Source organism: Hemibagrus wyckioides, linkage group LG05 (assembly GCF_019097595.1).
Source record: "Hemibagrus wyckioides isolate EC202008001 linkage group LG05, SWU_Hwy_1.0, whole genome shotgun sequence".
NCBI classification, from domain to species: Eukaryota; Metazoa; Chordata; class Actinopteri; order Siluriformes; family Bagridae; genus Hemibagrus; species Hemibagrus wyckioides.
In genome coordinates, this window is record NC_080714.1 from 27,756,759 (window position 1) to 27,769,258 (window position 12,500).

At 43.9% G+C, this 12,500-nt stretch overlaps 1 protein-coding gene across 2 annotated transcripts in view; it reads left to right on the forward strand.

Moving 5' to 3' along the window:
- The window catches only part of sema6bb (sema domain, transmembrane domain (TM), and cytoplasmic domain, (semaphorin) 6Bb), a 137,444-nt gene that overhangs the window by 68,720 nt on the left and 56,224 nt on the right, over window positions 1-12,500 (forward strand). For both annotated transcript variants that reach the window (XM_058389235.1, XM_058389234.1), the window contains 2 exons: window positions 9,173-9,284; window positions 11,417-11,531. In XM_058389235.1, the coding sequence (XP_058245218.1) occupies window positions 9,194-9,284; window positions 11,417-11,531 (206 nt within the window). In that variant the 5' untranslated portion in view covers window positions 9,173-9,193. The remainder of the gene's footprint in view (window positions 1-9,172; window positions 9,285-11,416; window positions 11,532-12,500) is intronic.

Genomic DNA, 12,500 nt, shown 5'->3' on the forward strand with positions numbered 1-12,500 from the left:
AAATCATCACACACACAAGAGTTCGGTTTGTTATTAATTTTGGTTATTATTTTTTAAAATTGCGCGAATGTTAACCTTTTTTAAAACCTGAACAAAGTGGAAGAGAATACCTTGGCTGGAGAAGAAGTGTTAGTTTATTCTAGAACATGGGCTAAGCGAATAAAGGGTGTCGTTCTAGAACACATGGCTAGTTTATGGTTTAAAATCACGGGGTGATTTTATTCTAGAACATGGGCTAAATGAAGAGGGTGTCGTTCTAGAACACAGTGAGTTTATTCTAGAACATTTGCTAAGTGAATAGAGGATGTTCTAGAACACATGGCTAGTTTATGGTTTAAAATCACATGGGGATTTTATTCTAGAACATTTGCTAAGTGAATAGAGGATGTTCTAGAACACATGGCTAGTTTATGGTTTAAAATCACATGGGGATTTTATTCTAGAACATGGGCTAAGTGAATAGAGGATGTTCTAGAACACATGGCTAGTATATGGTTTAAAATCACATGGGGATTTTATTCTAGAACATGGGCTAAGTGAATAGAGGATGTTCTAGAACACATGGCTAGTATATGGTTTAAAATCACATGGGGATTTTATTCTAGAACATGGGCTAAGTGAATAGAGGATGTTCTAGAACACATGGCTAGTTTATGGTTTAAAATCACATGGGGATTTTATTCTAGAACATGGGCTAAGTGAATAGAGGATGTTCTAGAACACATGGCTAGTATATGGTTTAAAATCACATGGGGATTTTATTCTAGAACATGGGCTAAGTGAATAGAGGATGTTCTAGAACACATGGCTAGTTTATGGTTTAAAATCACATGGGGATTTTATTCTAGAACATGGGCTAAGTGAATATTGGATGTCGTTCTAGAACACATGGCTAGTTTCTTCTAGCTCCAGCGTTGGTGTGTAAACGGCTGCTTTATTAACAGATTGTTTTCAGCCTAATTGCATTTGGCAGGACTGGATGAAGAACCGTCATGCTAATGAAGGAAGCCGCGAGCTGAAACCTCCCTAAGAGAGGAAGTGATGAAAGAGAGAAGGAAAGAAAGACTGGTCGGTTCAGAGGCCAAGTATCTCGGGTCAGCGCGGTCCATTTGCCCGAGTGCGTGGGGGAGAAAAAGGCGGACATTTTGGCCTCCTGCACTTTTGCTTTTACGCCGTTTCCCACCATTAGCGCATTCCGTTCATATGTCACTCCATCCTGCTAATTTATTTTTCTCTCCCCCGACCGTGTTGTGTTTTTTTCCCCTTCTTCTTTTCCTTTCTTTCTTTAACACTGCTATCTTTCTTCCATCTATCACGCCTGCTGAGACTTTTCATAACAGTCTGAACTCCAATGCCGTCTCTGTCTCGTTCTCCCTGCCGTCTTTTCATCACGCGTGTGATTCATCACGTGTTGTTGCTCGTTAGAAATTATTTTGTGCGCGCTCCAATCAAAAAGAGCCGCCGGCTTTCCATGGCGAGAGTTAATTATAGATCAGCGCTACGTCTCGCTCGTTGGTTTCTGAAATCAAACCGGACAGATTTGTGCCCTCAGCCGTCTTTATTTCTATTGGATGTGATGCACTGACGACTCGCAGGGAACCGGGGGTACGCTTTTCTCCGGCTCGGTTACGCACCGTGGAATGAAAAGACGACCTGGATCTGAGCTGAATAGCTGAACAGAATACAGAAATGAGACATGAATGATAAAACAGGAAATCTGGAGAGCTCGCACTGAATGGTGCATTCTAGAACACAGACTAGCTCCCTCTGGAACATGAGCTGGAATGGAAGTCTTGAAAATGGAAGAAGAGAATAGGGACAAAGTTCTAGAACACTAGCTAGAACATTCCAGGACACCGAGTGGTACATTCTCAAACACAAACTAGCTCACTCTGGAACATAAGCTCGAAAGGAAGGGTTAAAATGGAGGGAGAATGGGGATGGAGTTCTAAAACATTGTCTAGAACATTCTGGAACACTGAGTAGTGTGATCTAGAACACAGACTAGGCCATTCTGAAACACACAAGAGCTAGGGTGTGCATGCTAAAGTGGAAGAAAATGGCGATGTTCTTCTAGAACGTTGTCACGAACATTCTGGAACACTCAGTTTTACATCCTACCATCTTGACCACTGAATCCAGAACACTGAATGCTGCATTCTAGAACAAACACTAGAGTTTTTGAATTTTTGTATTTGAGTTTTAAACAAAAAAAAAAGGAAAGAAAAAGGAGGAGGTGTTTGTCTAGAACATGGGCTTGAATGTTCTAGAGCACTGCACAGTGCATTCACTTCATTAAGCACTACAAGCAAGCTCATTCTAGAACTGGGGCCAAAATGTGTTTACGTGGATCAAGATAATAAGTTCTCGAACACTTAACTGTACATTCTAGAGAAGAAAAAAGCAGAACAGTAAGGGGGGGGTGTATATCATTCTAGAACATGCGGCTACCAGTAAATTCCAGAACACTAAACAGAGCATTCTGGAATACAGTCTAGGTGTTCCTGGAATGCAAGCCAGCATTTGTGAGCGTTAAAGGAAGTGGGGACATAGTTCTGGAACATTCATTCTGGAACACCAGGGTGGTGCATTCCACACGACGGAATAGTACAGTATAGAACACTGGCTAGAGTGTAGGTCTTTGCTAATTTATCATTGACCATGGGCTAAGTGAATATTGGGTGTCATTCTAGAACACATGGAGAGTTTAATATAGAACATGGGCTAAATGATTAAAGGGTGTTATTTTAGAGCATATGATGATTTTATTCTAGAACATGGGCTAAGTGAACAGAGGGTGTCGCTCTAGAACACATGGCGATTTTATTCTAGAATATGGGCTAAATGAATAGTGGGTTTCATTTTAGAACACATGGTGAGTTTAATCTAGAACATGGGCTGTGTGAATAGAGGGTGTCGTTCCAGAACCCAATCTAGAATACATGCTGAGTCTAATCTAGATCACTTGCTGTAATGTGTCTGTTAAAACACACAAACACAGAGTGTATCTCCAGGCCAGTGTGCAGTGAAGTGAAGCGATGCTCAGGCGACTCGATGGGAATCGGGGACTAGGTTCTCCAGAGGAATGAAAAGGGGGCTGGAGGTTGAGCGGAATAGCTGAATAGTTTGAAGTACAGCAGAGGAGAAGACATGAGTGATGAAGTAGAGGTCCAGGAGAGTTCACTATACACAAAAGCCTATATTAAGCAGTTTGGCGTTGTGGTATTGGAAGCATGAGCGCGCAGCCGTGACCTCCTGCCATGGGAATTTATCTCTGTCCCGCTGCGCTATGGTCAGAACACGCCTCAGCGCCCGAAACGTTCCGTAAAAACCGAGCCCTTAATAACAGTGTAGCTGCGGGTTCTAAACCTCGGACCGGCGCCAGCACCCCATGCCTCGAATACCACCAGATCACATGACTCATGTTCATGATGTAGGAGAGTGAAATCCGATCTCTCTGCTCTCTCCCAGGGCAAAACTCCAGCGGGAAAGGAGAACACGCGCTGCGGTTTATACAACACTGGAACAAGTTCATTCTAGAGCTGTGTGTGTGTTGTGTGTGTGTGTGTGTGTGTGTGTGTGTGTGTGTGGTTTTTGGAGAGTGTACTTCCAAAACCAATGTATTCTGAAACACTTACTTACATAAATGTAACTATAGAACCAGAACAGAGGTCAGGATCTAGAACTCAGGTACAATGCCCAATAAGTTCTATGTAACACACTCTAGGGCACTGGCTAGTGTAGCTCTGACCACAAGCTAGAACTTATATATCTTATCGAAGATAAGATATATAATCGACTTATATATATATCGAAGTGGAAAGTAGAACTGGGGTGTAAGGTCTAGGACTCAGTACATTAGTACATACAGCATAGGCTGGGACGTGCTGTAACACTTAGTAGATTCTAGAACCCAGACTGGTTTGTTCTGTGACTCATGAGTCTGTTCTGTGAATGAGAACGAAGGAAACATTCCGGAAGTCGTACCAGACGGCATTCTATTGAAGTTCTAGAGCGCCGTCTAGTACATATTGATCAACTGGTAGTACGTTCTAGATCGCTCAGTCGGAGATTTTAGGACACCACTGTGAAACATGAGCTAGAACGGGGTGTTTATTCTAAAACAGAGACTTGGGGCTCGTACATTCGGGAACAATTAATATTGCATTCTAGAGCCCCTGTTTCACCCTGAAAGACCAGCTGGAACATGTGTTTGGAACATTCTAGAACACTGTTTGAACACCGATTGTTTTAGACAACGTTACACCTCAGCTTTGTGAAAAAATTTTTTGTTCTGAATTTTGCTCCTTCAGAATGAAAACCTTTACAGGTCCAGATCCCGGCAGGACCCCATTGCTATGGTAACGTCTTGTAGGTCGGACTCTCGTTCTTGTCGTTTGTAATTAAACCATTTTCATATGTCGCAGCGCTAACCGTTCCGCCGTGCGTAATTGAGATTAATGCTTTTACCGCAGCAATTAGACTAATCAACGTGACCGGGGCCTAAGCCGTTATTAATGATCATCGCCATGGTTACGTTGTGACCTGGGAGAGTAAAATAACAGGAAATAAAACAGAAAAGACTAGCGCCAGAAGCATGGTCACGGTACGAGGAACCAGGGACATGTCACGGCTCATGCAGTCACAGGAACATAATCGACCAAAAAAGACGTAAAGCCAAGTAACATTTTCATATAACAATTTTTTTTTTACCAACACCGAGACTCCTTCCTCGTGTTACATAAACATCAACATGTTCCAGAAAACATCAGCAGTGACACGGGTTTTTGAGATCGAGCTGCTGCTATAGAAACACTGAGGCATCGGTATGAGAACCTGTGACTGGCAGCTGCTTTGCTGTCAGATCTGCTGTTATGGAAACTGAACTAACATCTTCTGACCAATCAGAGCGCTCGAGTATACGTGGTGCGAATGAAACCGAAAGATTTTAGTCAGTATGATAAACGAGACGTCTGTGAGGAAGCTGTCAAATGTCTTCGGAGGAGGTTCTTCCTCTTGCTTCCTGGGTGCTCATTAGTGATCCAGACGCGGCTTTGTGTCCGACGCGCTAGCCGCAAGTTCTAAAGCGAGAAATGAAATTCACTTGGACGCTGTACGCAGCAATTCATTATTATATAACCACAAAATCCCCAAAATATCAGTAAAAAAAACACGCACACACATCAAAGGTTAAATTTCTATCCAGTCCTGCGTGGAGGATCGTTGGGAAATCCAATCCGCCTCACATCATAAATCCGCTCCCCGGTTTGCACCTCCTCTCCGTCTCTCTCCACTTCCATGAGCAGTGTTTTATCTGGAACCGGTGTAATCTCTGCTACGCTGATTTACAGTCTTCCTCCTCCTCCTCCTCCGTCGGCGTCTGTAATGAATCCCCCCTCCCCCTCCCCCACCCTGCATGTCATCAGCATATTTCGACCCGGAGGCCGTCTGGAAGCTCGTTCACGCTGCTTGCACGTCACCGTCGTTACTAACAAATGACGAAACCTAATGAAATGCGTGATTAGCATGCAGCACGTGGCCCTCGACTTTCAGCTCTGACTTTTCGGCTGCAGACATGGCTAGCTCGCGAGTTAGCTTGTGATCTGACGGCGTGATAATCAAAAATAAATAAACTTTCTTTATCATTTTTAACACAAGGCTAAATCCGTGCTTTGCCGAATCATGATGCTGGCGGTTTTTATTCATTCTTCTTGGTTGTCCTGTTTTGTTTATTTAGCCACACGTTACAGACATGGCTAGCTCCACCTGCATGGGATTGGTACAGTTGCAAAAGTTTAGCCAAGAGAATTCCTTAGCCGTTAGCAAGCTAACGTAAGCAAGCTGTGAGGCGAATGTAAACCCAGCATGTGTTAGCGCGTAGTTCTGTAAATAGCAGCGCTCTCCCAGGCCCCCAGGAACAGGTGAAGCTAATAGCAACTTTGTATTTCTAAAACAAACACAGGTGGTTTTCCTCTCGCCGCTCTGAGCAGCGCTAAATGGAATTCTGCGAACGACAGAAAACCAGGAGCAGATGTATGCCGTAACGTGCCAGAAATGTGCACCGATTAGCATTCTCCTGCTCGAGATTTTCCGCTCTGGCTTTCTCCCAGCGTGCACCAAGTGATCAAACTCGACTCTATTGGCATTAGATCAGTCTTCATTAAGGCTTTGTAAAGGCTCCGCTCTCATGTTAATTGGATTAGCAATTTGTTATCTGTGCTGTCAGTCGGAGTCTCAGAGGGTCGCAGGAGATTACGGCCACCGTGTCGCGCCTCGTCTTTCCCTCCGACTGATCGCTTAATGACTTATTTAGCGGATTTCCTGCCTGTGATTAGATTGATTGGGGGAAAGTGGCGGCGGGAAGGAAGCTTAGGCGAAGCCGGCGAGTCGTCATTTACTCCTTGTGTTTATTTCCGACTTCCTAGCGGCGCTCGTCCTGATTTAACAGAGTTAGCTTCGATTGTGTGAATCCGTTTTCTACCTCAGCAGCAGCACTGATAAATCAGTCACCAAATTATTCACACCAAAATATTGTCCATCTCCAGCTTGCTAATTTGTTCGAATTAGATACTAGCAAGAGAGCCTCACTATATTGCCAAAAGTTTTGGGACACCCCTCCAGATTATTGAGTTCAGGTGTTGTTTTTCAGGGGTTGGGCTCCGCCCCTTAGTTCCAGTGAAAGGAACTCTTAATGCTTCAGCTTCATACCAAGACATTTTGGACAATTTCATGCTCTTTGTGGGAACAGTTTGGGGATGACCCCTTCCTGTTCCAACATGACTGTACACCAGTGACCAAAGCAAGGTCCATAAAGACATGGATGAGTGAGTTTGGTGTGGAGGAACTTGACTGGCCTGCACAGAGTCCTGACCTCAACCCCATAGAACACCTTTGGGATGAAATAGAGAGGAGACTGTGAGCCAGACCTTCTCGTCCAACATCAGTGCCTGACCTCACAAATGTGCTTCTAGAGGAACGGTCAAAAATTCCCATAAACACACTCCTAAACCTTGTGGAAAGCCTCCCCAGAAGAGTTGAAGCTGTTATAGCTGCAAAGGGCGGGACAACTCCATATTACATTCATGTGCATGTAAAGGCAGACGTCCCAAAAAAAATAATATAGTGTATCTCACTGAGTAAGTTACACTAATCCAACCTCTGGACTGACTCGGTTCCGACATCCTGCTCCTTCAATTCCAACACAAAATATTGCTTCCTTGCTAACTTATCTAAACAATTGTGGCTAGCTAGAGAGCTAAATCAAAGAGACCGTACATTAGCATAACCTAGCCGCGTGTGTGCCACCGTTTCTTATATGTAAAATTGACATTTCTTCATTTTTTCTTTCATCAGTGAAAACGTGTTATATTTATTCCACACAGAAATCGCGCTACTGGTCAACGTCACAAATTCCCATGTTTCAAACTGTCATAAAAGGTTTCCGTGCGTTTTGTTCTGCAGAGACGTTTATTTCCCCTCGCTTATTAATATCCGCAGAGCGATTCGGGGAAACTCTGTAGCCTGGATGTGCGATTATGCTAATGCTAATTGAAAGCGTGAGGTCTGACATTTAATCCTAAATCATGAGTAACAGCATCGCGGTGGAATTCTACACTCTCACGTTCCCCAGCTCTAATTCCTGACCTCTTTTCATCCCTTTCTTTCTTTCTTTCTTTCTTTCTTTCTTGTCTTTCATGCGAGGCGATGATTATGCTATAATTTGCTGCTGTTAGCGTGTGTGTGTGTGTGTGAGGCCTCCTTGTTCAGTGGTAAATAGGGGGGAGTTTTAGAAATGTCCTGGAAAGATGGTGAGTCCTGATAAAACGGTGTGACTCCATTCCCACAATGCTTTTGTGTGTGTGTGTGTGTGTGCGTGTGTGTGTGTTGGCTTCACACACACATCCCACACTTTTTGACAAATGGATTTTGGCCTCTTTTGCATGGCGTAACGCGATCGCAGGGAGGCGAAGGGAAATCTGAACAGATTTGTTTGACGGTGTTTTGATTTCCGAATGAATAAAAAGCAACACAGGACGCCGCATTCAAATCCGAGAGAAGGTCCGGATAACGCCGCTCTCGTTTTACACCCCGTCTGTTTACTTTGGCAGCGTGAAAGCGAGAAAATGAGTGTCGCAGCCAAATTTTTAAGCAGATGTTCGGAGCGTGTCGGCCACCGGAGCCGAGTGGAAGCGGCGGAGTCCAATCTACATCATGTGTGTGTTTGAGACGCGTCTCATCCACTGTCTCTGTTTCACACTCTTAATAACAACACAGAGGAAATTTAATTCCTTCTGGTGGCGCACAGGAACATGTTAGCTAGTGTGCTACTTTACTGACCATTAGTTTACACACTATAATAATCTAGTTTGTGTTAAGAAGGGGGCGGGGCTTACGTTAAACCTGATCAGCCAATCACGGCCTCCATAGATGACGTTGGGTGTTTCATCTTACGCGTAGAATGAACGAATATCTCTCTTTATCTTTTTTTTAACATTATCTGGCTAATTGGTTAGCATGTTTAGCGTAACCGTAACCGTAGATACCGTGATGTTAGAAAACGTTTGCTGTAGTTAACCCCGTAACGCTAATTTCGGTAACCAATAGCAACGGCTCTTATTATTTTTAAAAAAATCTGCAATATTTATAGCCAGATATCTCCACAAGGTTGCAATTCTAATTCTTTTTGGGACCACACACACACACACACACACATAATTTAGCTGTAGCTCCTCCCTGCCTCCCTCTCTCTCTCTCTCTCTCTCTCTCTTATCTTTCTTTCTATCAGAGTGTGACCCTGTTTTATGGAGTCCCTTTGGTTCTGCTGTGTAGGTTATTGGGCTACTGATTGCTGGTGACTGAAACACACACACACACACACACACCAGGGGCCATTAGAGTAGACTGTGCCATGTGCTGTTGCTGGATGACTTAATCACTGATCTTAATCTCAGAGAGAGAGAAAGGGAGAGAGGGAGAGGCAGAGAGAGAGAGAGAGAGAGGGAGAGAGGGAATGAAAGACGATGTGTAAGAGCTCTGAATCACAGTGTCTCCTTGTAGCTGAACAGTGTGTGTGTGTGTGTGTATATATATATGGGTGTGTGTGTGTGTAGCATCGTCTCTTTGCTCCGTTTCATTCTCCTGATTTTTATTGCGTATGTTCTCCGTCCTCCAGCGTCAGCCGTCAGCAGCCGCGATGCCTCTGATCGGACTCTTCTGGCTGGTCCAGTTGGTGAGTTGTACGTTTCCAGAAGAACCCGGACCTGTGAACACCATCCCTGCTGAAGGTACCCGACACTGCGGACACACACCCGTTAGTGAGTTGCATCGTGATGCGCAGATACTCAAGAGTTACACAAACTTTGTGTATTTTAGCCTCACACCTCCTGCGTCCTGGGTTTGAGTCTCACTCCCGCTCACTGTGTGTGTGTGTGTGTGTGTGTGGAGTTTGCATGTTCTCCCCGTACTGGGTGGGTTTCCTCTGGGTGCTCCGGTTTCCTCCCACAGTCCAGAGACATGCTTCTAGGCTGATTGGAATCTCTAAATTACCTGTAGTGTGTGTATGTGTGAGTGAATGTGTGTGTGTATGTGTGTGTGTGTGTGCCCTGCGATGGGTTGGCACTCCGTCCAGGGTGTATCCTGCCTTGATGCCCGATGATGCCTGAGATAGACACAGGCTCCCCGTGACCCGAGGATAGATCGGATAAGCGGTACAGACAGACAAACCGAGCGAAGTGGACGCACAACTTCGTACATTAGAGTAGCCTGACCTCATCGTCAGACATGTCAGAGATTAAAGATTTAACCTGAAACAAAACTTTCATAACGTTACATTTATTTACATTAAATTTATATTTTTATATTTGCTCAGTTTTACACGCTTAGAAAAAAATAGGGATCTGTATCGACCCTCTAGGGATCTAAAACATGTTCTAAAGGGAAACAAAGAAGGCTTTTTGGCAGAAAAAGAGTTGTCTGAGCTGAAGATTTGTGCAGGTTCCAGCTTTTCAGACTGTTAGGAACCCTGTATAATTCTTCGGACTGGACTTTAATCTCAAACTGGTTCAAAGAAACATCAAGAGATCTTCTGTCTGAACCCTTAAACCATTTATTGGTTCCAAAGTTAAAGCCTGAGATAGAATATTTGAGGTTCTGTAGAGGTTCTTTCCTTCTGAGTGTCTTCCCCATCAGACTGGATTTTTTAGTACCTTAAAATATTTGAGATAATAATAATAATAAATAAATAAATAAAAAGTATTATTATTATTATTATTATTATATATTTATTTATTTACTTATTTACTGTTATTATTATATTTATTTATGTATTTAATATAATTAATTTATTGATTTACTATTATTAATTAATTAATTAATTTATTTATTTATTATTTATTTATTTAGACTAAATTTCTGGCATTACCCCAGTAATGGGACCAGATGCTATGTTTCTGAGGAACCTGCAGCTCTGAGGCGACCTCGGTCAGCGAGGCGAGGCTATCCTCAGACGGCGTATGGAGACAGACTGCCTCGAGGCAGCCGAGTTAATGACCTCATTTAGACGCCGCTAAACAAGCGTTAAACTGATTATCAGTAGTCGAGCTAGCGCAGTCCACTCGAGTGGTGATTTATTATCCGTTTTCATTTACACACCGCAGACTGATGGACCCACAGGAAGTGCGGTTCCTCGGTTCCTTCAGCCTGGGGTTCTGATACACAGGTCACTGATCTGAGCCCTGAGATAGCAGAGAGGTACTCGTGAAGTCAGGCTCAGGGGAGGATCTTATCAGGAGAGAGAGATGAGAGGAGAGATGTGAGGGAAAGAGAGCGGGAGATGGAGAGATACGAGTAAGGAGGAGTGGAGAGGTGCTTCACCGTGAAGTGCAGTCAAGGTCGAGGAGATGATTCCTCTCAACTCGCTGTGTGTTACATCACCACTCCACAAGACCGCTCTTTATCATCATCATCATCATCATCCTCTTTTCTTTTCTCTTCCTTATTTTACTTTCCTTTCATTTTCTTTTCTTTTTTCTTTTCTTTTCTCTTCCTTATTTTACTTTTCTTTTCCTTTCTTTCATTTTCTTTTTTACCTTTTCTTTTAATTTTTCTTATGATTTCACTTTTTTCCATGCTTTTTTCTTTTCTTTTCTTCTTTTCTTTTCTTTTCTTTTCTTTTTCTTTTCTTTTTTTGGTAAACATCTGTTGTATTAATGTGTGATCTTTAAGTCATACAGATTAGACATGAAGAGAACTTGAGGAAAGTAATTGTAATTTAAAGCTTAGTCTCTTTCCCTCTTTCCCTCCCTCTCTCTCCCTCTTTCCCTCTCTCTCTCTCTCTCTCCCTCTTTCCCTCTCTCCCCCTTTCTCTCGCCCCCCCCCCTCTCTCTCCCTCTCTCTTTCTCTCTCTCTCTCTCTCTAGTGGTGAGGAGGTATCCGGTTTTCCTGGGCAGAGCTCACAGCTCATCAGTGACTCAGGAGCCGTTACACATCCAGAGGGTCCTGCAGGTCAACCGCACGCTCTACATCGGAGCCAGGTACGGACCACACGCGTAATTAACAGGCAATCACACAGCTAATGCACAATCCGCGTCGTTAAGCGCATTTCATCCGCGTTGCGTTAAAAGAAGAGAAATCATGGATGTAGAAATATCTGAACACACGTGCAGATCGACGTGCTACAGGTCAGTTTTCAATTTCAAAGCTTTAACCCCGCCCCCTAATTCCAAATTTGGAATTTCTATAAGTTATGCATTCACAAGCTCGCACAACATGCGAAAGCTGCTCTCGCTCCACCCCGCCCATCCTCCCCCAGCAAAAAAGAAGGAGCGAAACGGTCGGAAGTAAACATTTCACGGCTTGTAAAAATACCGGGCAGTGAATATTAAGATAATCCGGCATGTGTTGACTGTTGAAAACTGAGCCTGAGGTTTATTTGGGGGGGGGGGGGGGGGGGTCAGGCAGAACAGAAGAAAAAAACAAACAGGTTTCTTTAATTTATCCTCGTCTGAAATATTCACGATGCTCACTCAGTTAATCACTCAGGCAAAGTAAATCCAGTTATATTCAGCAGAAATGGAGGACAGTGTGTGTGTGTGTGTGTGTGTGTGTGTGTGACAGGATCACGGCGGTCATGGGAGGGGTCATGGGGTCACCTTCGTTTGGGACTTTCGCCTTTTTTTCCGAAAATTAATAACTGTTCCCTTAAGAAAAATTCCTGAAGGCCGGCGCAATTAATAATCACAGCTGTATTATGGAAGAAAGGTCATGTGACCATGTGGTACACACACACACAGAGGGGCTGTTAATGGGAAAGGCAGTGATGAGGGTCCACAGGGAAGCCGTGTTGGAATAATAACGACTTTCCTACCGACAGGAAATGTGGCCTTTCATCCGGCGAGCAGCTCCGTAATAAATCCGGCAAATAGCTGGAGCTGCTCCCGCTGAGGCGCGCGCCGATAAACGTCCCGAGTCGCCGGCTCCCAGACGCTCTCGGGTCACTTAGT